Source organism: Aulostomus chinensis, chromosome 5 (genome assembly GCF_037954235.1).
Source record: "Aulostomus chinensis isolate RoL2024-O1b breed Wild chromosome 5, RoL_Achi_v1.0, whole genome shotgun sequence".
Classification (NCBI taxonomy): Eukaryota; Metazoa; Chordata; class Actinopteri; order Syngnathiformes; family Aulostomidae; genus Aulostomus; species Aulostomus chinensis.
The window spans coordinates 11602555-11629995 of NC_141324.1; the positions used below are offsets into that span (position 1 = coordinate 11602555).

Sequence of the window (27441 nt, forward strand, 5' to 3'; positions counted from 1 at the left end):
TCACTGTCAAGTTGATGCCCCTAGTAGCGCAGTTGCTTCTGCCACAGGAAGCACGTCTTGACGTTCAGCTTCAAACCTGCGTTCTCCAGGATACGCAGAGCATTTTGGAGTCTTTCCTTATGTTGTATATCATCCTTTCCATGGATGAGGATATCATCCATAAAAATATTGACCCCTCCTGGCCTCTAAACAGCATTGACATTTCTCTCTGAAAGATCTCTGGTGCGCTGGAGATCCCAAAAAGAAGCAGCTTGAAAAAGAATCTGCCCATTGGGGTGATAAACGTTGCAGTTTTGCTGTATCTCTCTCTAGGGGACTTTGCCAGAAGCCACTTCCCACATTGAGCAGGGAAAACATATGAGACTCTGCTAGCTTTGGCAATATGTCATCTATGGTGGGCAGAACATATCTCTCCCTTTTCACAGCCATATTTAGTCACTTTAGATCAACACAGATCCTCACCTCACCGCTTATTTTGGGAACTGGAACTATGGGAGCGCACCACTCTGTCGGCTTTTTAATCTCCTCTATGACTCTCACTTGAGTATCTGGTCCAGTTCTGCCTTGACCTTGGGAAGCAGGGGAGCAGACACTCTACGAGTTGTAGTAATGCTGTAAGGGACAGCATCGTCCCGCAGACATATTTTGACAGGTTTACTTTAAAGAGGCCCAGATCTGCCCCAAATGTGCTCTGTACCTCCTCCACTCTCTTCACTAGTCCCATTGCCACTGCACCATTATGGCCCAACAGGTTGCTGCCATTAGCTGTTTTGATGACATAGATGTTGAACTTATATTGCTTATATTACTTGGTTATGGCAGTGAACAGTCCCTGGACAGTCTAGCCTGCCCCCGGGGCAGTCGAAAGCTGTGTAGTCACTGGATAACTGGGGCAGGCGTTTGAGCTGATGATGGGTATCATCCGAAATCACACTTGCATCTGCACCGGTGTCACAGATGTTCAGTTAAACAGTCCATGGCCTATGCATCTTGTCTGCCTGGCTGTGCACTGTATGCTGCTTGGGTGGTCCCTTTCACACCTGAAGCACTTTGTTTCTATAGCACCCACATCGCGATGCCCTGCTTGCTGGAAGCCACCGCTGCCCCATGTCCTTCCCCTTCCTCTGTGTTGTGGAGAAGGTGCAGCATGCACGCGTTGTGTCTGACCTCACTCAAGGATGTGGCATCCCCGCAGCAGCAGTCACAAGGGTGCGTGACTTAACTCAGAAACGTTGCATCTCCCGAGCCAGATTTAGCCTGTTCACTACCTTGTCCCTTAATCTGCTCAGACTGTCTCACCGTCTCCAGTGCTTTCTCCAGTGTTCGATCGGCCATCAACTGTAGTCTCTCAGACATCTATTTATCCAGGATCCCAATTACCATTTTATCTCGAATGTTTTCAATCTTCGCCTGACCAAACTGACAGATCTCGCCAGCTCATAGAGTGTCTGGATGTATTCCTCTGCAGACTCGCCCCTGTTTTGCGAATGGAGGTAAAAACGAGCACGTTCATGGATAATGTTCACTTTTGGAACAAAGTAATTGTTCAGTTTGTCCAACACAGTGTCATAGTCATCATTATCCTCCCCTACCCCAAAACGTAACGTATTGAAAACTTGCTCAGCCTCCTTGCCGAGCGCATACAGCAACGTACTTACTTGCATCGTGGGTAGCTGGTAGCGCTGGAACCGTTTCCACGACTCCGGCCACTGTTCCAGGCGGGTAAAATCAAAAGCGTCGGGAGGGTTAAACTTGGCCATCTTCACTTGTAACCTGTGGGACACTAGGACCCAGCAGCTCACGGGGGTCACAAACAGGGATAACTTAAAGGGAAATCCCGGGAGACTTTAGAAGTGACAGGTAGGCAGCCCTCGAAGGTGAGGTCGGATCGCCGGTGGAATGTTGGGATCGAGGGAGCGGCTGGCAGAACCAGACTGTGACTGGACAGGAGATGGCAGAGGGAAGTGACGGGTCAGGAAATGAGATGGAGTTAGGAGGCGGGAGAAATGGAAAATGGGATTTCGTGAATAGTGTGAAAGCTAAATGTAAACGCGAGAATGTAAGACAGAAAGGAAGGAATTCAACGTCAGATGACACTGATAGTGAACAAGTGAAGGAAGGAGAGGAACAGCATAAAGTGATCATTAGGTTGGAGCAAGAGGGAGCGTCGTTTGGGGAGTGGAACCCTGTGTCCCTCACCAAAGCGATTAACAGGGAAATGGGAGAGGTGAGGAGAGCTAGAGTGCTGCGGAGTGGAGCCTTGCTGGTGTGCTGCAGAGACAGCACACAGCTCGGTAAGGCAATAAGGATCAGTAAAATGGACGGGAAAAGAGTGCAAGCTACACTAGCTAGGAGTGGAGGTGGCCTTGTGCGGGGAGTGATCTACGGTCTTCCTTTGAAAGTGACAAAAGATCAAATCAGAGAGAATATAAGAGGAGCCAAAGTGAAGGAAGCGGTACGGCTTAAAACGACACGGGAGGGACAAAGGTGTGATAGCGTGGCGATAATGCTAACATTTGATGAGGAGAGACTGCCAGAGAAAGTCTATATTGGATATTTGAGCTATGGTGTGAGACTCTATGTGCCACCACCTTTACGGTGTTATAAATGCCAGAAGTTTGGACATGTTGCAGCAGTGTGTAAGGGAAAACAAAGGTGTGGGAAATGTGCTGGGGAGCGTGAATATGGGAAGTGTGAACAAGGAGCCAAACTTAAGTGTTGTAACTGTGGAGGGGAGCATGCTTCAGCATATATGGGATGTGAAGTCAGCAAAAAAGCAGCAGAGGTGCAGAGAGTTAAAACAACTCAAGGGATAACATATGCAGAAGCGATCAAAAAAGTAGGAGTTCAACCAACAGGGAATCAAAGCAGGGCAACTGACAGGCAGGCAGTGAGAGAATGTGAGGGGTGCAAAAAGGTGAAGGAGGATACGCTCATTGTAGGGAAGAGAGAATTTATATTGTTTATGGTGGATATAATAAACTGCACGGCACAAACAGAAAGAAAAACGGAAAAAAATCAAGATAATAGTGAGAGCAGCAGAAAAGTACTTGGGAGTGGAGACCATAGGATGGGAGGAAGTGGAGGACATTTTGAAAGGAGGTTCATCGAGTTCACAAACACCATCACAGCAATCATCAGCACGGGAGGGTGAAGCACCATGGGCTTAGGTAGACTGCAATGAATGCAAGAAGCCTAATTGCTAATGGACAGGAATTTAAAACTTTTGTTTATGGACTGCAGGACAAACCCGGTATAATTTGCATTCAAGAAACATGGATGAGGGCACAGTGGGATTTTATAATACACAGGTACACAGCGGTGAGAAACGACAGCAACAAGGGAATAGGTGGAGGGGTGGCTCCGTTTGTGAAAGATGGGATAGGATTTAGTATTGAACAGGTAGGGAGGGAACATGAATCTGTAACAATTAAAATTTGCACAGGGAACGATGAAATAACAGTGATAAATTATTATAATCCATGCAATAGATTGAATAGGGAAACACTGAATATGGTATTTGGGGAAGTGCAGGGAAAAGTAGTGTGGTGTGGGGATTTGAACGCACATAACACGGTATGGGGGAGTGAGAGGACAGATACAAATGGGCAAATAGTGGAAGAGTTTCTAGAAGACAAAGATTTAGTCTGTATGAATGATGGTAGGGGTACGAGGTATGATTGTGTAAGAAATAAGGAAAGTGTGATAGATTTAACATTTATGACAAATGAAATTGCAGGAATAACAGATTGGGAAGTGCTAAATGATTCATAATGGGAAGTGACCACTTCCCAATCATCAGCAAAATAGGATGAGAAACTCAGCAAGAAGAGGATAGAGGGATACCACGATGGAGGGTAGATGAAGCTCAATGGAACACATTTCAAGAGATAATTAGAAACAAGATAGAGAAGCTCAAAGAAGGGGAATGGGCAAACAATGAAGAATGGAATAGAGAGATAGTAACAGCAATAATACAATCAGCTAAGGAAACTATTCCAAAAGTGTCAGGGGGTAAAAGGGAAAAGAGAATGCCGTGGTGGAACGAAGAATGTAAACAGGCTATAAGAATGAGGAATAGGGCATTTAAGGCATTAAATAAAAACCATACAATGGATTCATTGATAGAATACAAAAGGTCACAGGCAGTGGTGAGGAAGACAGTCAGAACAGCAAAGAGGGAGTGTTGGAGGAAGTATTGCAGTGGGATAGGACAAGAGGTGCAGGTGGCAGACGTGTGGGGAATGATTAAAAAGATGAGTGGAATGAGAAGAACCATGACGATCCCAATATTGAGAAGAGATGAGAGAATTGCAGTTAGCAGACTAGAAAAGGCAGAGTTGTTGGCAGAATCACTCATACAGGCGCAGAGCTCAAATCATATCTCATCAGAGGCAAAACTACAACGGCAGAACATTTTGGAGCAAAATCCGTCAGTGAACAAGAAAAAGGATGTAAGAGGGGATCAGTTACATCTAGAATTCAGCATGTATGAGCTAAGGAGAGCCATCTCCAGAACCAGGAATCAGCACCAGGAAAAGATGACATCTGCTATTGCATGTTGGATCATATGGACGACGGTTCATTGAATGAAATATTGAAATTATTCAATCGCGTATGGGAGTCAGGGGAGGTACCACAAGCATGGAGGCACTCAGTAATCATTCACGGGGGTGGAAGAAGGGATAAGTAAGTCATTGTTTGCGTATAATGGGGCACTGTGGGTAAGGGGAAGAAATCAAAAATTTTTGCAAGGAAAACTACAAGCAGCAGTAAGGAAAGTAGAAGAGTGGGCGAACAGGTGGGGATTTGTAATATCAGTGGCAAAAACCCAAGTAATGTGTTTTGCAAAACGGCATAAGAAGGTGTCAATGAAAATATACGGTCAGCAATTAGAGCAGGTAAAAGTTATTTGGTTTTTGGGGGTTTTATTCAATGAAAAACTTATATGGAAAGAGCACATAGAAAGAGTGGTGGACAGGTGTAAAAGAGTGAACAACCTGATGAGGTGTTTGGCAGGGCGAGAGTGGGGAGCAAGCAGGAAAGCCATGATAAGTATCTATCAAGCTCTGCTCAGATCAAGAATAGACTATGCCAGTGTGGCGTACATGTCGGCAGCAGAGAGTCATCTGAAAAAACTGGATGCAGAGCAGGCGAAGGCACTGAGAATGTGTAGTGGAGCTTTCAGAACATCTCCTGGAGCAGCTTTACAGGTTGAAATGGGGCAAGAACCCTTAAGATCAAGAAGGCTGAAGATCATGCTGGAGTACTGGATTTACCTGCAGGGACATCATCAATCGCACCCAGCAAAGGCTGTCACAAAGGAGTGTGCAGAACACCATAAAACCAACTTTTGGAACTTGGGTTGGATTGGAAATATTGGAGCGGAACATACTGGGTTACACAAGATGAACTACATCATGAATGTATCACTCACAGACACTCCACCATGGGTGTTCCAGGAGCCATCAGTTGATTTAGGAATCCAGAACAGGATCAAAAACAGGAAAACAAGAACAAGAGACATTGGTGCAATGGTGCAAAAATATCTAGAGCAAAGTTATACGGATAAATTATTGATCTTTACAGATGGGTCAAAAGACCCAGAAACTGGAAGGACCGAGGCAGCAGTGTACATTCCACAGCAAAGAGTAGAAATTAAGAAAAGAATAACAGATCATGCATCAGTTTACTCAGTGGAGTTAATAGCAATCATTCTTGCACTAAAATGGTTTAAGGGAAATAGCGAAATGCATTCTTTGGTGGCTTCGGACAGTTGGGCAGCATTAGAAAGCATAAAAACCATGAAATCCTGCAGACAAGACCTGGTGTTGGAAATACACCAGCTAGTACATGAACTACATAGCAGGGAAAAGACAGTCAGTTTTGTGTGGGTCCCGGCTCATGTAGGGGTGGAGGGAAATGAAGAAGTTGACATTTTAGCAAAACAGGCAACCAGATTACAAGCAATTAACATCAATAATCCGATAGGTAAAAAAGAAGGGAAGACGATCATCAAAAGACATATACAAAAGGTATGGCAAGAATACTGGGACACAAATGAAACAGGACGGCACTTCTACAGTATACAGAAACAAGTGGGAGAACAACAGGTTTTGAGCGGGAACAGGAAGGAGGAGGTGGTCATCACTGGGCTCAGACTGGGACACTGGGTTAAACAGCACATTACACTTGATAGGGAAACATCCTACATGTAACTGTAGAAAGTGTAATGAAAAGAAAACAGTAGAGCATGTGATGATGGAGTGTAAGGAATATGAGAGGGAGAGGAGAACGTTAAAGACAGGACTACAAAGGGAAAAAATAGGATTCACATTAGGGAATCTGTTAAAAAGGACAGAAAATGTAAATAAGCATGTAAGGAAAACAGGGTTAATGGAGAGGATTTAGTTGGTGTATTATTAGTTATTTATGGGTTTTCCTTTTATTTTATTTTATTTATTTATTTATTTATTTTCTGATTTTGGTTTGGGTCTTTTGTTACCCTTGTAGATATAGTCTGTAACTGCTTATCTACTGCTCCACACTCCAGTCCTGTGGGTGGCGGCAAATGCACCTATAAGTTGATGCCAGCCGCCATAAACCCTTAAAAGAAGAAGAAGAGGAAGACTTTAGAAGTCGCGTTTGTTCTCGTTTATGGTCACCGGATGGAGGAAAGGATGGTGCGCTTGTCAGTTGGAGGTCTGCCTGATGTGGTTGTTCTCTTAGTCTGTGTGGAAAGTCATCCGTAGCTTCCCGAGTAGCACAGTCGCTGACACCAAAGCGAGAGCTTGAGAGACGCATGTGGGCTACGGCTATATCCAAGTACCGGCCCAGCGCATTTTCATTCCTCACCCACCGAGTGAGCGGGAAGACCATAATTGTGAGGCTGTATCAGCGCAGCGCGCATAGCCTACAGCTACCACTGTTTTTCCTCCAGTATTTCTGATTTTCTCATGTTATTTTAAAATATTGAGATTATAACTCTGAGCCTCATTTAGGAACGATACCACTTGTAGTATCCCCGGTGCCATTGATCAGTCCGCGCACATTTGTGATTTGGTGTGCAATACCTACAAGTGTCATACATATAAGTAGGGGTGTTGTGTGGTTTTTATCAGGCCCTGAGCCTGAAGGTTCTTCAGGCGAAGACCCTTTTATGTTTGCGCAACACACTCACCACTTCAAAAGTTAAATTGACCCCCTAAACATGCTCGAAAACTCACCACATTTGGTACACACATCAGGTGTGGCGAAAAATTCGATAATTAAAAAAATAAGCGCTCTACTCAGTAGCGCCATCTAGATACACAAAAAACCACGCCACAGCCTGTAGGAATGTCCTACAGACATGGGACCAACACCGTTTTATTCGTCTCATAAAGACGAGCAAATCATACACAGACACTCCTGACCTAACTCTAACAGGATGTCCACAATTTGGACACGAATGTCTAATTTTGGACAATTTTGCGCCCCAAACAAACGCTGTCTCCTCCTAGGGCGTTCATGGTATCGCTTCCAAATCTTCATACATAACTCTCCAAACTCTGCTGATCAAAAGTTATGAAAAGTTTTTATAGAGGGTAAACGGTTTGGGTTTTATAAGCCCTCAAAGTGGGGGAGACACTTTTTACACTTTTCACCTTACAATGGAAACCAACCTGCTCTCATGGTACATACTCTCAAACACTCGCTTCTCACATGTAAACTAAATGTCCCACAGCTTCAAAATACACACCACTGTATTCCTGACAAAAATCCCTACAAAAATATGGTATTATGCTCCACTTTTGCCCAACATATGCAGAGCTATTTGATTTTGACACACTACAAATGTTAAAATCCTCCTCTCTCTCCACTCTAGCACAGATCAGAGACAGAGCAGTGGGGGAGGGGTTCTTAAAGGGCCAGCTCTCAGCTCTGCTCTCTCTCTAGCACAGATCAAAGACAGAGCAGTGGGGGAGGGGTTCTTAAAGGGCCAGCTCTCAGCTCTGCTCTCACTCTAGCACAGATCAAAGACAGAGCAGTGGGGGAGGGGTTCTTAAAGGGCCAGCTCCCAGCTCTGCTCTCACTCTAGCACAGATCAAAGACAGAGCAGTGGAGGAGGGGTTCTTAAAGGGCCAGCTCTCAGCTCTGCTCTCACTCTAGCACAGATCAAAGACAGAGCAGTGGGGAGGGGTTCTTAAAGGGCCAGCTCTCAGCTCTGCTCTCACTCTAGCACAGATCAGAGACAGAGCAGTGGGGGAGGGGTTCTTAAAGGGCCAGCTCCCAGCTCTGCTCTCCACTCTAGCACAGATCAAAGACAGAGCAGTGGGGGAGGGGTTCTTAAAGGGCCAGCTCCCAGCTCTGCTCTCCACTCTAGCACAGATCAAAGACAGAGCAGTGGGGGAGGGGTTCTTCAAGGGCCAGCTCTCAGCTCTGCTCTCACTCCCTGATCAGACTCAGACTTCTAACTCCTAAACTACAAGGCCCAGAGATTTGACCAAGACACCCTTGGATTCAGGCTGGTGTCAAGGACATGGCCGCAGGCCCGTGTCAAGGATGCGGCGGCAGGCCGCGCAGGGGCTCAGGCCCTAACAACGCTGCTTGCAGCTTTAATTATGATTGTGATTTGATAAATTGTAATATTTTGGGTTACAAAAGCCTCTGTCCTATCTTCTTCCTTCATTGGAAATCCTAAAGCGGGGATAGTCAAGTGGCTGGCATAGAGTGATATCAGTATTTGGGTCTCTCTCCCTAAAGAGAGTGGTGTTGTCTTGCCTTATGACCATTTAGGCTACACACTAATCACTGGTTTACTTCTGACACCATGTTCAGTATGACCACTCAATGAAATTACTATGACATTGCTTTAACTACAGAGTTCTTCTTTATTTGCCTCAGCTCCTCTCATAACAACAACAGCACTCCTTCAGTAGGGTACATGGAATGATCACTTTCGACACGTGCGCCCCTCAATAGTGTCCAGGTCTTAAAGACATACACAGACACACAAACACACACATACACAACAAACATTCACATGACAAGCTGTACACTGTGCTAGAGCAGCTCAATATGCTTAACACAATTTCCCAAAGCCCAGGGTGACCTCCTCAAATTGCTTATTTTGTCTTTCCAACACAGCTGACTAGCCAAGCTTAGCTAAGTCATTGGATTGGTGACCAATCTTTTCATGAATAGTAAACTTCAAATATGATTTTTTTTCACTTTTTTCACAATTTTTATTTCACTGACTTTACACCTTTGATTGAAAACCATGCCCAAAATATCATTTATTTGGCTAGCATATCAATATTTTGGAGCTCCCCAAAATTTCACATACCATGTTTCCAGGGGAGCTCATGTCACCACTGGGGGAGCCATGGCTCCTCTTGTTCCATTATAACTTGCACCCTGCCTGTATCCAGGTAGTATTTGATGGCAATGTTCTCAGTCATAACTCACACATAGCGTGTGGGAGTTTTGTTTGAAGATGAAAAAAAACCTCTTGTGGGGCCTCAACACTAATATCAGACACTTAACCCTAGGCATCTATTATCAGCCATTCCCCTGATCTGAGCGGTCTTCATTACAATTCCAATGAGCTTACTTGCCAGTGACCCAGCCTTGATCTGGTCCACCTGATTTCATCAATCTGAGGCAGGCACACTGTAGTTCCAGGTATAATTGATTGATTTATGTCACATAATTTCCTTTGTCTGGTGTCTTCATTCCACTCTTGCTGCCACTGTGGATCAGTCTTTCAGTGTTGATGTTGCGACACTCCATCCTACCAAATGACACCTCCTCACCCGCAGTATACCCTGCTAAGCTTGCCCCTCAGTAACCTGGTTTCCTTGTACACGAATATGAGCTGGAACCTACAAGAAACCTACACTACAACCCCATCTCTGCAATTTGAACACCATCACTGAAATCTTCCCAACTATATGTGATCCAGCCCTGCAACTCTCTGCCCCGCCCAGTACCATCATGGCTGACAATGAGTCAGCACAAACACCCCCCCCCCCCCCCCACACACACACACACACAAACTCATCCACCCACCTAAGCAACCACATTATGGCTTTCAGCTCTGCTGTACAAATAAGGCAATCTATGACACCGTATAAAATTAACACAGGGTACAAAAAAACAAACTCTACTTTCCTGCTTTCTGGATCCCTTAAGTAATCTTTACAAATGTGAATGTAACTGTTCTGTTTAGGAGGTATTCGTCAACATGAAGCGCAATATTAACAACCCTACCTCCCTCTAAAGACTTTTTCATTGATGTTTCCACATCAGCCTCAAGAATTATTCAGATCTCCTTGGATTCCCTTCATTATTTTCACCTTCCAAAAGCCAATATAAGTCCACCTTGTGCAATACCGTATATGAGCCCCGTTGAAACAATTTCCAGTAAGAACTCGTCTATCGTCAGAAGCATATCATTGACCAACTAGACTTTGTACATGTATTATTAATAAATACATAAAGCTCTGTAAATGATCACATAAAACAAGCATATTCAAATGGTGATCAAAACAAATGACTGCAACTTAAGAACTAGAGTAAACAAAAACAATAACGTGTAAATTTTTTGAGAATTAAACCAGCAAAGCAAATTTAAACAGCTGAAACAATTTACCAAAAGAAATCCTGTTTGCTTTGTCTAGGGATTGTATCACTAAAATTTCCAGAGACGCCCACAGTAAAAGCTGCCGGCATATTCTTTGTAAGTTGACATTTAAATTTTGAACTATTATTACTGTATAATTCCAGCTCATCAGCTTAAGAAATGCATGTTTTTCTTCTTCTTTTTGACAGACAGAGCTGTTGCCTCGTTGCAAAGACATTACAGCTCTGAGTGATGTTCTGGAGAGGGATGGAAAGCTTCTGACAGAAACAATACTCCAGGTAAAGCAATCTTTGGATGAAACACAAAACGAAAACTACGTATGATTTTTTTTTTTTTATACACAGAAAAATTTGCTCTTTGTGCGCTGCTTGCAACTTTAAAGTGTTTGAAAGCCTGAGTGATTGAGAGCTACCACTGGTTCACCAAAAAAATGTCGTGAGCAAAGAGTTTCAAATAACCACCAGGCTTTACTTCCTTTATTCTGTAAGACTTCATTAAAGACTAAAAAGGTCGGACAGTGGTTTAATGACCACTCTGGGCATAACAGTCACCTAATAACACAAAAATAAAAGGTAGGAAGTATACTGATCATTATGGTCCATGGTAAGACGCGGCTCAATCCCATCCCGGAAAGCATCCCAGAATCTGTGTTTCATGTTTTACCCTCCTGCTTCTCTTCCTCTGGCTCTGATCCATCTCACCCCAGACACCTTAAGGTACAAATTGATTGAAATGGCAATTTAAATGTTGAGGTATATATTAAAAAATATAAAAAATATATTTAAAAAAAAATATATATATATATGTGTGTGTGTGTGTGTGTCTGGAAGGAATATTTACTCTGTATTAATCATTCTCTGCTCATTTGTAATCAAATTATTTACCAGTTTTTGAAAGAGAGTGTGTTCATTTCTAATTTAAACTATAACAAAACTGTCGTCATACCTTAATTTCGGCCTTAGGCGATTGGAGGGATGTCTTCTCACGGTGTAATGGACCACTTCTCTGAGGTGCTGTTGATTCTAAACCGACACTATCCAGTGATGCTGTCCCAGTGGCTAAAAGAAACGCTGCAAACCCCAGGGTTCCCCTCGGCCCAGATTTCCAGCAAGCAGAAACGCAACTTCAGCCAGCAGCTTTTAAGGTAACAAACGAAGTTTTTAGATCAGCAAATGTGATGTGTTTCCATAATTCACTTTTCTTTAAACACATCAAATACATTAAAATTCAGTTCATGATGAACAAAACATTCTGAAGTTACATAAATCTCCTGCCTGTTCAAATTGAATTTTTTTTTTTTAAGTTTTCCCTTGTCTGCTGTGATGTCATCAATGGCTGGTCATCATTACTGGACCCTGAATAGGAAAGAAGATTATATTCTTAGCATCCAAGTTAGGAACTTAGTGACACGGTGGTGCAGTTGTTAGCACTGGCGCCTCACAACAAGAAGCTTTGGGTTATGAGCCCCGGCTCCGGCACGGGATCTTTCTGTGTGGAGTTTTGCATGTTCTCCCTGTTCCTGTGTGGGTTCTCTCTGGTACTCCAGCTTCCTCCCACAGTCCAAAGACATCAAGAGGGGACGAGGCTGATTGATACTCTAAATTGACTGTAGGTGTGACTGTGAGTGTGAATGGTTGTCTGTCTCTATGTGCTGGCCCTGAGATGGACTGGTGACCTGTCCAGGGTGAACCCCGCCTCTCACCCGAGAGCCCCTAGATGATAGATAGGCTCCAGCCCCCCCGCAACCCTTAACAGGATAAGTGGAAGAAAATGGATGGATGGAGTTAGGAATTGAGGTATCATATTTCATATCAGTGTTTTGTAAACTACATTCTTTCTGTTGCTGTGTGAAAAGGATCCCTGTAGTGTCCCTGAAGTGAAATTTTTATTGTCTGCAAACGTAGTTGTTCAAAGTTTATCAAGAAACGTATTCATTTTGGAAGGCTCTTAACCCATCGAAAAAGAAAGATATATTTTTGTTATTTTTTAGCCTTCAGAGCCCTAATGGACGTGGAAGGAAACTATTGACTGATTTTGGACCAAAGATGTAATTGGTTCCCTCAATTTTATTTTTTACAATTTTTACATACAATTTGTTCCATCCATTTTGATTATTCTAAGGCTACGAGATATAATTTGCTTCCATTAATTAACGTAAGTGTAGGAACAAGACATCTGCTTACCTCAAAATATATGGTCTAAAATAAGTTGAGATTGAAAACAAGTATATGTCAAAATATCTAATGCAAAGGCACAAATACTCTCTGTGTGGCCATTCTTGCAGTTCTTAATGAGTTAGCAACTGGCTAACAATTTGGTAATTGGCTACTTAAAATTGCCAATCTTTCTGAATGTCTCTGTATGTCTCAATTTTTCTCAAAGGTTTTAATGTTACCAAAAATATATTCTGAGTTAATTTTGTCCAAATAATGTTTTGTACTTTGGAAATCTTAGAAATATATTCATTTTTTTAATAGAATAATAATTCATTTGTTAATTGAGCAATTGGATATTGTAGTTTTATTTTATCAGAATTTAGAATTCAGTTAGTTTTCATTGCTAAATAGTTGTTTCTCCCCTTTAATACACACACACACACACACACATACACATAGTTGATTGAGTGTTTAGTTTTGAAATGAAATTGAACTTTTCCAATCAAACTGCTAAACTGGAAGATGGAATGATTTTCCTGGATTTGTGCTCTTGTTTTACAGTGGACAATGGCAAAATCTAATAACGCATACATATAAAATACTGTAAATATCCTTGGTAGTGTTTGAACTGTAACGAAGAGGTTGTGGTTTTTTTTTTCAGGTTCATTCAAGAAATGGTAAAAAAGAAACATTTGGTGATCCAGCCCGTGGCTGGTTAAAACCGTATTGTATTACAGCCACAATATTGCTGACACAACCTCTGAGGTTTACCCATCTCTGTGGTTGAGTTATTCTTGATTGTGTTTGGGTTTGTCAAATCTCCCAGTACCAAGGGCAAAAGGAACTGGCATCCTCTCCATTTGTGCTCTAAAAAGCATTCACTTCGAATGAGTGCTGGACTAAATTCCGACCTTCATCTCTTCCTCCTAGGGAGCAAACCAGCAAGAGTCACATGAAGGAGATCGTGATGGAGTTCTCGCTGCTTTGTCGAGGTCTGCAAGGTTCAGGATACTTCAACTGCTGAGCTCCTGCCTCTAAGAAAGGGATCAATGAACCCAAAACACCAATTGCTTCAACGACCAGTGGAGCAAAGTCAGACTGTCACCATGGGGGCAGTGACACTTGGAATTTATCAAACACAGACTTTAGAGGACTCTGACAGCTCTTTATTGATATCAGGATGTGTGAGTGTTTGGGCAACAAGTTCTTCATTTTGGATAAAGAAGTGTCATCATCAGTTAGTTTGGTGTGTGTGTGTGTGTGTGGCCTTAAATTACTTATTTTTTCTCTTGTGTTGTAGATCACATTATCAAAATATACCTCCCCACAAACACACAAACACAAGGCAGGCTTCTTCTCTGACAGGAGAGTCTTTTAAAAACGTGGTATGGTACATGACGTAACTCTTGTACACATGTACTTCTGCTGACACATAAAACAATTTCATCACTTCATCAGAAAAGAAAACAACTTTTTAAAGCAGACAACATGTCCTGACCTAACCTGCTCATTCCTTTGTAATGCAGTGATATTACTGTGGTGGGGGTTTAGCAGTTGTGTGTGTGGGTGGCGGGCTCGGTGCAGGTCAACCACAGCTTTCGATGGGAACCAGTCCTGAGCCAAAGTCTTCATTATCGGATTCTGGTGAAGAGGTTCAGGACTGATTTGGATTCCTGAGGAATAAAAGTCAGATATTTCACAAATTAATTAACTTTTTTGGGTGAATTGTGAGAGTTCTAAATCAAACATTTCAGTGTGTATAGTTATCACAAAAACAAAGGATACAAATTAAACACATTCAAAGTGTGGGGCAATACAATCTCAAAGAGAAAATGCAACAGCTTTTTGCAGGTGTTATCTCTGCTTCTTAGACATACATGGGGTATGAATAACATCTGGACTCTGGATACAGATATCTGGAACAAGTTTACAGACTACTTAACAAACACTCAAAGAAGATGACTCCAAAAAATTGATCCCTTTAAAAAACAAACAGCTCTTTACAAGGAATAACAAAAATAAGCGCAAGAGACAATAACAGAAATATTTATAGCATTGTTTTCTTTGCTGATTTGAACAACTCACCAATTATTGCAAATTGGTGTCAGGCAGCTATAAAACTGATCACTTATTCAAGTAATGTACCTTGATGCAACGTGTTTTACTGAACACATTCCAAAAGCGTAGTGTCTCATCCCCTGCACCTGTAACAATGGCCTCACCGTCTGGTGAAACGGCCTGACACACACATAGAGACAGGTGAGGGGACAAATTAGAAAATGCTTGATGAAATCAGATAAATAAATGGAAGCATGCGTCTTCCCACCAGATAGAGCACTCGGTATGAGTGTCCCGTCAACTTGGCCACCTGGGTGAGGGATGGGTACTTCCACACCAAGATCTGGTTCTGAGAGTAGCCATGAGTGCTCACCTTGGACAAAGTAAAGAACTAAGAATGTTACACTTCTACTATCTTGGGTTTACAATCACTGCCTGCTGCTATAATGACATATTGTGAAGAGGTGTGGGACCATACAAGGAAAAAGAACTTCCATTTATGACAGCCATTATTTAGCTAGAATATACTGAAAGTGAAAATATTCCTCTTTATAACACCCCTCCTGAAAGCAGTTGAACTAAGTCTCAAAAACACTGCAAGACAACAACAGGACTTAGAATATCACATATGAGAGTCTGCTAGTACAACTCCTCACCAGTTCATTAGCATGTTTGGACCATGCCAGGTTGCAGACCTGCGAGCCAGTATCTGTGCTCTGTAGTGCCTGTCCTGTCAGTGTGTTCCAGAAGCGGAGGCAGCGGTCAGCTGTACCACCGCCTGATGCCAGCAGGCCATGTTGGTGGGGGGACCAAGCGATGGCCTTCACTGCAGCTAGGTGGTCACTGTACTGCTGCACAGGGAGCAGGCTGGAGCTGTTCCACACCAGTAACTGACCACCAGACAACAGGGAGGGTGAGAAGACACTCACAAAAAGGTATACTACAAATAATAATCTTTATTTGTATATTCTCTTTCATACAAAAAAATACAACTCCAAGTGCTTTATAACAAAAAGATCATTAAAAAACACGCTCAAAGAATATTAGACAGAAGGAGTTCACAATGCATTTCATAATCTCTAAACATAGCTTGGTCCTTGCACATTAAGGGCTTTGTATCTAAGAAGCAGGAAATAGTGTCAAGTCAATTGATAATGTTACAGGAAGTCAATGCAGAGAAGCTACACTGGACCAAAATTTTCTCTCCTTTGACTTTGGTTAACTACCGAGCTAGAGAGTTCTGAAAGAACCAAAGTCTCTCTGCAGTTTTCTAAGCTAACACTCCCATTCATTGCATTGATGCCAGTGGAATCTCAAGGCTGATAGACTCTCTCGACACAACGTCACGCAAATTTGTCGCGCGAGTGGAATATTTTCAACCTGCGCACAATTCGCGTCACAATTTCTCACTGCGAAGTTCACGTTGCATTATTCGCATCGCCCAGCGAGTATACACGCAAATTCGCATCTACGGTAATTACCTCTCTACATAGACTTTACATGTAAACTTGTTGTGCGAAAAATTTGTGTTGTGTTTGGTGTGAACACAACTTAAGAGTTCTCTTTGATCAGGATCTGTCCTTTAACTCCCACATAAAGCAAATTTCTAGGACTGCTTTCTTTCATCTACGTAACATTGCTAAGATCAGACACATCCTGTCTCAAAAAGATGCAGAAAAACTAGTCCCTGCCTTTGTCACTTCCAGGCTGGATGACTGCAATTCCCTCCTATCAGGCTGCACCAGTAGGTCCCTAAAGACTCTCCAGCTGGTCCGAAATGCAGCTGCACGCGTGTTGATGAGAACTAGTAGAAGAGACCATGTCTCTCCTGTACTGGCTTCTCTGCATTGGCTCCCTGTCAAATTTAGATTAGAATTCAAAATTCTCCTTCTAACATACAAAGTCCTCAACAGTCAGGCTCCTTCATACCTGACAGAGCTCATAGTCCCCTATTATCCAGCTAGAACCCTTCGCTCCCAGGATGCAGGGTTACTGGTGGTTCCTAGAGTTTCTAAAAGTAGAATGGGAGCCAGAGCCTTCAGCTATCAGGCTCCCCTCCTGTGGAACCGTCTCCCAGTTTCAGTCCAGGATGCAGACACCCTCTCTACCTTTAAGAGCAGACTTAAAACCTTCCTTTTTGATCAGGCTGCTTAGGCTAGCCCTTAGATATCTGTCTTTGTCTCTGCCCCGCTCTCCTGCTCTCTTTTCCCCCAAGCAGTCAAAGCAGAAGGCTGTCCCCATTGAGCCTGGATCTGCTGGACATTCCTGCCTGTTAAAGGAAGGTTCTCGTCGCTGCTAGGGGTGTAACAATACATTTTAACAACGATTCAATACAAATCACGATTCATAGTTGCCAGTTCAATTCAAGGACAATATTAATTCATTTAGAATGATTCGATTTGATTCGATTCAGTGTCTTGAAATCGATTCAGTAACTTTTTGCCAAAACTTAAACTATTGTGGCTGTGAAATAAATACCTGGAAACTGGACAGTTCAGGCGAAGTTTCATAGATCTCTGCTGTTCGTTGTAAGGGAATCAGGTTTAAAATAATGGATATTTGGATTTTTTGTGTAATTTCTTTTGCCCGAGCTCAGTTTCTTTGTAAACATGCTAGCAACACTCGAGCTTCCTGCAGAGCTGGCGTTACCTTGCTGTGCTGCAGCAGTGGTAACGCTGGAGGAGTTGCCTGGACGGTCCTGGTCGGCCAGCCAGTGTGAAATCCCATGGCGCCTCAGTGGCTGGTTGAACAGATTAGTCGTGTTGACTTTGTTTTTATTTCACATTTACTTATTCTACAAACAGCGACCGACTTATTTTAAACTCCTCCGTCTTCATAAAAGCCAAAGTGTTTCCATACACTTGACCGAAACGATGGCAGGAAAATTTCTTTCTCTCCTCTGCCATCCGCCATGCTGTGTTGTTGCTGAGATTTGCGCTTCAGCCGGCACGGACAGGCAGACTCAATCGAGTAACGTTTAACGTGTCTGAAAGTGCCAAAAACACAATCACTCATGTTTGCCATGCTTGAATCCAATGCACATTTTCATAGTGTCGATTCAATCAATTCTTTATCATTTAAATTGATTTTTAATCGATACACGTCATTTGGAAGACCAATTTGCCGAGCACAGATCAATGCAGTTGAATCGTAGGAACAGAAATCGATTCATTGATCTATTGATGAATCGTTACACCCCTAGTCGCCGCTGTTGCAGGATGTGCTTGCTGATGGAGAATCGCTGGGTGTAGATTCATTGAAGGAGTGTGGAACTAGACCTGCTCCACTTGTAAAGAGTCATTAGATAACTTTTGTTGGGATTTGGCGCTATACAAATAAAACTGACTTGACATCTATCTTCTTGTCTTGCTGTGGTGAGGATGGACAAGGATATTTACCAAAAGGTTGCTGTGTTCCTTTCCTCATCTCTCACCTTGTTATCGTTGCCCCCAGAGGCGAGATGCTGGTGGTCTGGAGACCATTTAAGACCACACACTTCCTGCCTGTGACCTTGCAGCCTCCTCTCAGCAGAAGGGGGGGTTCTGACATCCCGCTGTAGGATCACTCTGTCCCGACTTCCTGATGACAGCTGCTCTCCGTTCCATGCCAGAGCACCTTGGACATAATGGTTAAGAAGGAGGTGTCTCTAAATTCCAAACGCCAATAATGTTTCTTGACAACAAAGTTGGAAAGTCGGGCAGTTTTTAGAAAACACAACAGACTGACCAACACGAGCTGAGTGACCCTCTAGACTGATCAGCTTCCGCCCTCCTGCTGCATCCCAGATCTGAACATACCCCTTATGGGTTCCTACAGCAACCAGACTTCCCTACCATCAAATTGAATACAGGAGTGATCACAATGTTATTTTATTCTATTTCTGTTTGCTTATAATAAAGTCACAAATAGAACCTAGAATGATAAGTGGCAGCTCACCCTCTCATTCCAACATACTGAAGTAACAGAGTCCCCGTCCACGGAAAGATCACATAACCTTGTCACCTGTGAAGACAGACACAAAACGCTCCACTTGTCTGCAATACATCAGCCTAGACCCCCTTGCTGTCTGGTTTGATGTCTTTCCGACCTGGCTGGTGCAGGCACTCCACAGGTAGACGCAGGCTCCCAGGCCAACACTGAGCAGGTTACCTGCTGACCAGTCTACCAGGTTGAGGTAGAAGTCATCCTGCAGCTCTGGAGCATCCAACACCTTGAAAGGGATCTTGGAGATCTTCCGGGTTGGCTTACGAGGAGAACGGAGCAGCTTGTGACTGGGAGAACGTCAAGAGGAAAGGGAGTTATCTGAGAGCATCGGTGCAATGCACAATGCAGCTGAAGTGAGATTCTTCATACCTCTTGTTACTAAGCGGAGAAAGGGAGTATTGTGAGACTTCATTATCACTATCAAAAGGCACTCTCTTACTGTGGACAGTGTACTGTGGATAAAGCACAACCATGGTTTTACTGTTCTATCAAACTAAAGCAGATTTATATTTTAATGTTTTAGACAAAAACTTTTTGGGAACTACTGTTGGTGCCATCCTGCTCAGAGCCAGGCAAATAGGATAGACACCCCTCTCCTTTCTGTGTGTGTATTAGGGGAGCTGAGACCCACTGAGAAATGACGACCGCAAGTTAGCTTAGCACAATGAATGGTAGTGGAATAGAAGTGTTGGCAAACCTCCGTAGAAAGGCAGAGAATAGATATGGTTCAGAACCTTGGTTTCTTCAGAAGCAATCCTCTCTTACAAACTCAGCCATGACAAATAACAGCAGAAATAAGCCAATGTTTTGTTATGCAGACAGAAATTTTGAGATACTGCATGAGATCAGTGCACCCATCAGGGGAGTAATAATTTACCTTCCTCTAAAATCACAATCTCACAATCACAAATTTCACATTTCCAAAGGATCTTTTTGCACAGTCCTCATTATATTAATGCAGGCAAAGACTGTTCAGGAGAAAAGTGTTTGATTACTTTTAGAAGAGTAAAACTACACTTTCCATACACAGTGATTCAATGTGCTAAGCTAACGAGCAGTCAGATAGTCTCTGCAGGTCACAGTGCCGATGCATCACCAAGGAGAGAAGGGTATCGCTCGTCTTGTCTTGCTGTTGGAAGGATGGACTGTAAGAATATTTTCCAAAAAGTTGGTGTGCCTTTGTCAACATCAACAAATAAATGACATTAAATTCTGGCATGTTCATGTTTTATAGTCCATCAGATCTGATCTATGTATCCAAATACACTGTGTTTCTCCTTACTAATGCACATTTACAGCTAAACATCAAGTTTAGTAACCTATTTAGATGTGTCTTTTCCAGATTTGTACCCTAAAAAGGCTGTGAGAGTCTTGAGAGAAGACTGCATGCCGCCGATCATCTATGTGAGGGTCTGGCACAGTTTCTATCCCTGCCCCCAGAAGCTCATTCCTCAACAGGGCAGCATAGGCCACAGCATCTGGAGGTGGAGGTCAGTGACAGCAGTGATGCAAACACTTAATTGTTTAAGGAAATATTTACACAAACAGCCTCCAAAGTGGATTTCTGACCTTTGCTGGAATCTGAACTGGCATCCTTTGCTTTATGGTTCTGGTTGGGCGAGCGACAGTTCTCCTGGAGTGATAATCGTCATTGTATCATCATTATCATCATAATCGTTATCCTCACAAGCCAAGTGAGCGGGTGACTCATTCAACAGATAAATGACTCACATTTGCATAGTGGAAGTTGATGCTCCAGTTGCTTCCAGCACGGGTGGGAATGAAGCGGTCCCCTGACTTCACACTGACAGGACTGCAGGTAGCGCTTCCGCTCTGTGTGTGTGTTTGGTTTTTGTTTAATTTGTTGGGGGGGGGGGGGGGGGGGCAGGAAAAAAATACACAGAATCCCAGTATAGGTGTTAATATTATGGAGAAGAGGTAGGCCCAAAACAGAATTTACAGGGGCTTTAACCTTACAGAGTCGATAAACATAACTTAATTCTTACAAACACACCTATACTTGTCTCAGCGCCCCCAACATTCCTTACATCTGCTCCTTCGAGGCTCACCTTGCTCAGGCGAGCCTCTGTCGGCAGGTTCTGGTGGTTGATTTGTCTCAACAAACGTCTCTCGTAGTCTTGGTCCATCTCAGCCGGGCTGACAAGCAGCACGATTCCCCCGGCCGCTCCCCCCGGCCCCCCTTTATTGAACCTCCGCTACCACCGGTGAGGAAATCCACACTGGACCCCCATCTCTGTGAAAAATAAGGAAGCTGAAATTCATCAGCTCACTCTTGGTGGGAAACCCACACCATGTCCGGATACACCAGATGTATTCACGACAGCATTTAGTCATGTTTGGTCTTTGAAAAATGTTTAAATAAAGCAAAGACGCTTGACACGGTAACAGTGCTCTAATGACACCCGCACTGTTGTCATGGCATCTGGCTGGCGCAAGCATCAGCCCTCGAGCTAACGCTAGAAAATCCCGGAGCCCTGCGGCTGCACAGCGAGGTACTTACCCGAGTGACACGGCGGTTCAGGTGGCTACCTCAACTGTCATCTTTGCCTGGAACTTTAAGCGGACCAGCGGGGAGGCTGTTGTCGCCGTCGTCCCAGAAGCAGCGCAACTGCCAGACGCCTACGCAATTCTCTAGTGTTGTTTATGTTCTCGACAAAAATGGCGACCGAATCAGCTGTAGCAGGAATTCTTGTGCTGACTTCTAGTGTTTATGCGATCAGAGGTGCGCGGCTCGACAGCGACTCCCGCTGGTGCTTTATCGCTCCTGCTCATGGGACGACCCAGTGACGGTAGTTGCTGATTAAAATACTGCTCTGTAGCTCTAAGCAACGTCGGGTGTAACTCCGGATGTCCCCCTGCTTCATCGCCGTTGCCCTCCGAAAAACTTTTTTTGATAATCGACATGTGATATTTCATTAACAGGGGATCCCCGAAAAACTCGGCACTTAAATTAATCAGCCTTTATTCGCATAGCGTTTACAGGTTATTGCAGTTTAAAGTTATTAATAGTTTACAGGCAAGCTGACTGGCCAAGGGGAGACCATAAAAGCTACAAAAACAAAAAAAATGTTTACAATTACAGCTATTAAAAAATTCAAAGCTATACCAACAAGCAATGGGGTAAAAAAAAAAAGTTACTTGGCATTATAGAGATAAAAACGACATTACAAAAAAAACAAAAACTGTGACAATGAGAGTGAATATATATATATATATATATATATATATATATATATATATATATATATATATATACACCTATGTACACATAAGCTATTAAAAATAAGAATATACAAAAACAATTATCAAGAACAGAAATGCAATGCTAAAAACTAATTAAAGCAGAATGAATAAAATGTCAGGATTTTGTTTTGGAACTTTTTTCTTGCCTGGTGTAATAGGCTACTTAATTTGTAAATAATCCATCCATCATCTACCGCTAATCCTGTTTAGGGTTCAGGGGGGCTGGTGCCTATCCCAGCAGCCTTCCTGCAGGAAGGGGCGTACATCCTGGACAGGTCCATCACATATAGACAGAGAATCATTCATACTTCCAGCCTTAGTCCCCTCTTGCATGTGTCTGGGCTGTGGGAGAAGCCAAACAGGCACAGGATGAACGTACAATCTCCACAAGTGCTTAAACTGGGGCTCAGACTCGAAACCGTCTTGCTGTGAGGTGACAATGCTAACCACTCCAGCACAGTTTCTTTAGCATCAAGCCCAATTTAGTGAAATTTTACTTTTGGAATTTTGATCAATCTAAATCTAAATCTTATTTATATAGCGCCAAATCACAACAAAAGTTGTCTCATGACACTTGACATATATAAATAAATAAATAAATAAATAAATAAATAAATATATATATATATATATATATATATATATATATATATATATATATATATATATATATATATATACACCCATCCGAGGTGTACCCCGCCTCTCGCCTGAAGACAGGTGTGATAGGCTCCAGCCCCCCGTGACCATCAAGCGGTAGAAAATGGATGGAATTTCAACTGAAAAGCCTAGAAATTAGGAGAACAAGTTGATTCGTAAATAAACTGAAAGCTATTCAAGCAAGAAAGAGGAGTGTCAAACACATCTTCCAATATGTTGTGTGGATGAGAAGTTATGTTCCCAGAGAGCATGACGTCATGATACGTGGCAGAAATAATTTTCAAATTCAGCCATTACAATTTTTTACAAAGGGAGGGTGACAAAAATCTTAATTATATGGTGATTTTTTTTAAATCATGTGTTTCAATGTTAAAGGTATTGAAGACAAAAGATGCACATAGCAATGCCTCATACCTACATCCCCATATTATAAAATTACGGAAATCATAACTTAAAAAAGACTCTCCTTTGACATTCAGTGAGTCATTCACAAAATAGTAATGTGCATTTGAAAGTAGATGCCAGTGAACTGGTTTATAATCTACACAAATATTCTTTCACAATATCATAACCATAAGAGCTTTTGCGTTATGGTTATCCCCTGTCTCTCCTCTGTCTTTTGGAAACACAAACTTTGATTTATAACCTAAAGAAAACGAATTCATAAACTGAGAAAATTTTGGAAAATTGGTAAATTAATCATTGCAAGTGGGAAAATTGAAGATAGGGTTAAAGTTTGAGGAGACTACAGTCCAAAACTTGTAGATATATTAAACCTAGACCATCAGTTTCACGAGTGTTGGGCAAATAGCTGCGTTACATTTTTTTCTGGTTCATAATCCCAGATAAATCTAAAGACTTTCTTTTCATATGCTGTAAAAAAGCATCAGGAGAATGCAAAGACAGAAGAAAAAATGTGAACTCTGACACTATCAAAGAATTGATTATTGTAACTTTACCAGGAATTGTCAAATGTTTTCCTCTCCACCTGTGTGGAATTTCATCCACGTTTTTCAGGTTCAAATCATGATTAGTATCAACCAAAAAGTCTCACGTGGCAATCAAACCATTTGATTGGAGCAAACACAGTATGTCATCATTTGAATGCATTAATGCTCAAATTCTGAGAATGCAACACTTTTTCATAATTCAGTTTAACTCAAAGATAAGGGTCTGGAGTGACAGAATATCTGATTTTAGATGGAAGGCTTCTGACTCAAATCCATTCACCTCCAAACCTTCAATATGAGCATTATTTCCTATTCTTTTATGGCCAGTATTTCTATTACAAGGATGAACAAATAAGCTGACAGGGGACATCCTTGCCTGTTTCACTGGATCGCTAATGTATCCAGTGTTTATGATTCTTCTGGAAGGATTTTTATACATGTTCCCATTTGTAAAGGACCACACTCGTCCTTGTATGTGTTTGTTTTGTCTCAGTAAAATGTTCTAAATGTGTATTGTTTACATTCCGTTTTATTAACAAATATAAACTCTCAAAGTTATTAATTATTGCTTCTATTTTTGTGTGTGTGTGTTTTTAGGATAGTTGGTATGTGAAGTTGTGAGTGACTACTGTATGTGTGGGAATGCTGTATGAATTTGGGGGATTGAATTTTGTCCTCTGAGTGACACCGTAGCTCCACAAGAGGGAGAGACAGGTAAAGGTAACCCAACAGGTGTTGGTAATGAGGAGGCTGCTTTGTTTGAGCCTGGGCCACAAAGGTTTGATCTCCAGGCTCCAGCTTAACTTCTGCTTCATTTGCACAGAAAAGAACATTGACGCCTGTTTGAACAGAAGAAAAGATTCAAATTATTTAAGCATCCTTGGTGAGCGCAGTGAGGTATGTTTGTTTATTTTGAAACATTGCATTATTGTAACATTGTGAGTTTGGATCAGTGTGCATGGAACACTTTGTTTGAAGGAATGCTTGGTTGATGTTTTAATATTATGGACAAAATTATGAAGATTGTATGGTGAAAACTGTATGGTGACTTGTTTGTTATGTTTTGTATACCCTGACACAGTTTTCACGGTGCTCTGGTGGACGTGACGACGCTGCTCTAACTAAAATAAAAGACGCCTTAGGCATCAGTCCAGACTCTGGGGATCCAAGGGTTGCTACACCATTCAATAAAACATTCACAAAAATCATAATATTGCAAATATTTCTTATAAAAATTCCCTTTCGATTGTATAAAAGGCTTTTACAGAGTCGGGCAAATGGTATCTTAATATTCAATCAAAAAATAATATTTATATAATATAATACAGTATTTCAAAAAGAAGCCTGATCGTATCTCTTGTAAGTCGACCATCTTGATTTCATCCGGCAGGGAAAGCGCTCCCACCTCATTTACAGTGTAGTGTGTGATGGATGAGATCCCAATGCTGATTCCTCCAGGACCGTCCTGAAGCTTTGTTTGTGCTTTGCCTTTGCTTGAATGGAACGATCTTATGAAGAGGCGCCATGACATATTCAAACCTCACAATTGCTGCCCATATAGCCGGTTGGTGAATGCTGCAAATGATAGTTCCGAAGTTTAGGAAAGTCCAGGTCCGCTTAACAGCGCACAATAAATACTTAAGTGACGACTCGTCGCTGCAGGTGCTCTGTCAGTTGTCATAGATACCAGCTTTTCAAAAGGGACCTTTTATCAAAGTCCTCCTTCACTGCATTGTAATAACTACAACCAGGGGAATGTATTCAGAGGAAGTAAAGTCAAAAACTCCCTTTAAACATCAAATGAAAACAGCGACCTGGATGGACCTGGACAATAAGTCAACAGACTCAGCAAACTGAATTGAAAATAATTTGCACTTGTTAATGTCTGATTTGTTGGAGCTCACCCTCCTTGGTGGACTCACCCCAGACCTTTTGTTTTAATAGGGCTTAAAAACCCCTTAAGGATCACTGCATTTTTCAGTGATTTTGTTAAATGCCATGCGAACCTTCAAACCAGCACAGTTGCCACATATTTCAAGACTCAGATGTGTTCTTGGCAGTGGCGTCATTAGGTTGAAGCCCCGCTAAAATATTCCCCTAAATAATTTGGTATTGATTCGTTTTTTTAAAAAATTTTAGTTGTGAAAAAGGGTCAGTAAATATGATCAACAATCTGTCTGTTAGAGCGAGCCGCTTCAGCGCGTCACTGTCCAGTCCATTTCACCTATTTATATAGAGAATGCTCACTTTACTCATAAACCAGTCCACATTTTCCCTGAACCTCGCTTGAACATGCAGCGGGACAGAAATGGATATTAGGAAGTTCTTCAGAAAAGTACGTACTACTAATGGTAGTAACAGTTAGCTCCTCCAGCTAACGGCAGAAAGTCCCAAGCTCCCTGCAAACCCAGCTTGCACACTACAGACTCTCTGTGCACATCTGAGCTTTGCTAACAAAAGTGACATTCCAGCTCTAAAAGGATGCTGCTTAGCTAGCTGGGATAGCTAGATGAAATGCACTTTGAAGCATCAGCTGTGTTTCTCACTTTACACATGGATGCACACAGGAGCTGAGCTTATTCACATATCATTATTATCATTAATAATAATCACCCCACCATCCCCACTGATCTGTATGGAGTCAGGGCAGAGGAGCTCAGGGAGGGAGGGGGGAGAGACCTCTACTGGAGAGGTGAGTCTAAGGATTTTGCAGGATAGAGTCGTTTGTGATGCAGACAGTCTTGGTATTTTTTGGAACTCAATACGAATAATATGAAACATTTCAGTCAAGATGCACCTGGTAAGACTTATTTAAATTGAACTTTTATTTGGTAGGTTTATGATTGGAAACCAAGATAGACAAATTACCCAATTGTGTGCTTTACCCAAATATTTTCAGGAGCACCTTAATATTATTTTAATTCAAGTAATTAAGTAATGTTTTTCAGGGCAGATTACAACATTTAGTCATATATGTGCGTCATCATCGTCGTCCTCCGCTTTATCCGGTTGGTCTGGGTGCAGCAGCCTCAGCAAGGTAGCCCAGACTGTAGATAAATGTGCCCCTCCCCCCTTTCAAGCAGCTAATTCACACTCTTCATGCAAATCAACTGCTGTCTGGCAGGCATAAATAAACAGAAGTAAACAATAGCATTAAAAACATAGCATAGTCTGTAATTCATTGTTTGTACATGAACGCGCATCTGGAACAACTGGATCAGCCACTCATAGCTCCATGTCTGGGTCCACTCCTGCAAAACCTGCTCAATGTCTTCACAGTTCACCACAGGCTCCTCATCCAAGGCGGACGACTGAAGCACCATTTCAGCCTCTTCCTCGGCCGAAAATCACTTGCAGGCCATCTTTTTCCTCACTCTCTGGCATTCACCAGCATCGACTACTACAGCACTGCTTTACGCAGCCAAGCGAACTTTACGCATGGCGAGTACGCAAGCACAGTGTTGTTGCCCACCAAACATGATACTGTCATGCAAGGTACTGTTTTTTTCATCTGTTTATTGGCTAAAAGAATATTTACTTACTATTAGGAAAAAAATCTCATAGGCTGGTGTAAGAGTCAATCAAATGATGCATGGTCCGTTCTGTAAACTTGGGGCTGGTTGGGGTTTCAGCCCTGCAGCTCAACAACCCAGGCAGCGATTGGCCCGTGTGAGGTATTTATATGTTCAGCTGAACCTCACCGTGACTTAAAAGTTGTGTCGCGTGGAATAAATGAATACCG

The 27441-nt window shown here is 42.3% G+C and overlaps 2 protein-coding genes across 5 annotated transcripts in view; one reads left to right on the forward strand and one right to left on the reverse strand.

Annotated features, from left to right (window-relative positions):
* Positions 1–14719, forward strand: part of LOC147261191 (importin-13-like) — a 29356-nt gene extending 14637 nt beyond the window's left edge. For 2 of the 3 annotated variants that reach the window (XM_086203120.1, XM_086203119.1), the window contains 4 exons: positions 10665–10723; positions 10816–10905; positions 11590–11771; positions 13714–14719. In XM_086203120.1, coding sequence (XP_086059246.1) covers positions 10665–10723; positions 10816–10905; positions 11590–11771; positions 13714–13807 — 425 coding nt within the window. In that variant the 3' untranslated portion in view covers positions 13808–14719. Of the gene's footprint in view, positions 1–10664; positions 10724–10815; positions 10906–11589; positions 11772–13713 lie in introns of those variants that run through there. The other variant, XR_015115713.1, reaches the window with a different exon arrangement.
* fzr1b (fizzy/cell division cycle 20 related 1b) lies at positions 13918–21606 on the reverse strand. 2 transcript variants are annotated; one of them, XM_086203121.1, is made up of 14 exons: positions 21347–21606; positions 20874–21079; positions 20557–20658; positions 20395–20458; positions 20176–20303; positions 19195–19277; positions 18929–19112; positions 18778–18843; positions 18568–18670; positions 18275–18456; positions 15498–15731; positions 15110–15214; positions 14929–15021; positions 13918–14456 (listed from the first exon to the last, which is right to left on the reverse strand). In XM_086203121.1, the coding sequence occupies exons 2-14, from the start codon at positions 20970–20972 to the stop codon at positions 14415–14417; spliced, it is 1485 nt and encodes a 494-aa protein (XP_086059247.1). In that variant the 5' UTR covers positions 20973–21079; positions 21347–21606; the 3' UTR covers positions 13918–14414. The 2 variants fall into 2 exon arrangements, with proteins under 2 accessions (XP_086059247.1, XP_086059248.1); XM_086203122.1 differs by having other exon boundaries at positions 13919–14456; positions 20895–21079; positions 21347–21598.
* Between the last annotated feature and the right edge of the window lie 5835 nt (positions 21607–27441).

What these genes read in the sequence shown, in the direction of transcription:
- fzr1b (XM_086203121.1), bottom strand. Translation starts at nt 20,972, where the DNA reads ATGGACCAAGACTACGAGAGACGTTTGTTGAGACAAATCAACCACCAG. An exon ending in CTGGGGGCAACGATAACAAG is followed by an intron (nt 15,732 to 18,274) that starts GTGAGAGATGAG and finishes TCTGGTGGTCAG; the next exon opens with TTACTGGTGTGGAACAGCTC. An exon ending in CATACCGAGTGCTCTATCTG is followed by an intron (nt 15,022 to 15,109) that starts GTGGGAAGACGC and finishes TGTGTGTGTCAG; the next exon opens with GCCGTTTCACCAGACGGTGA.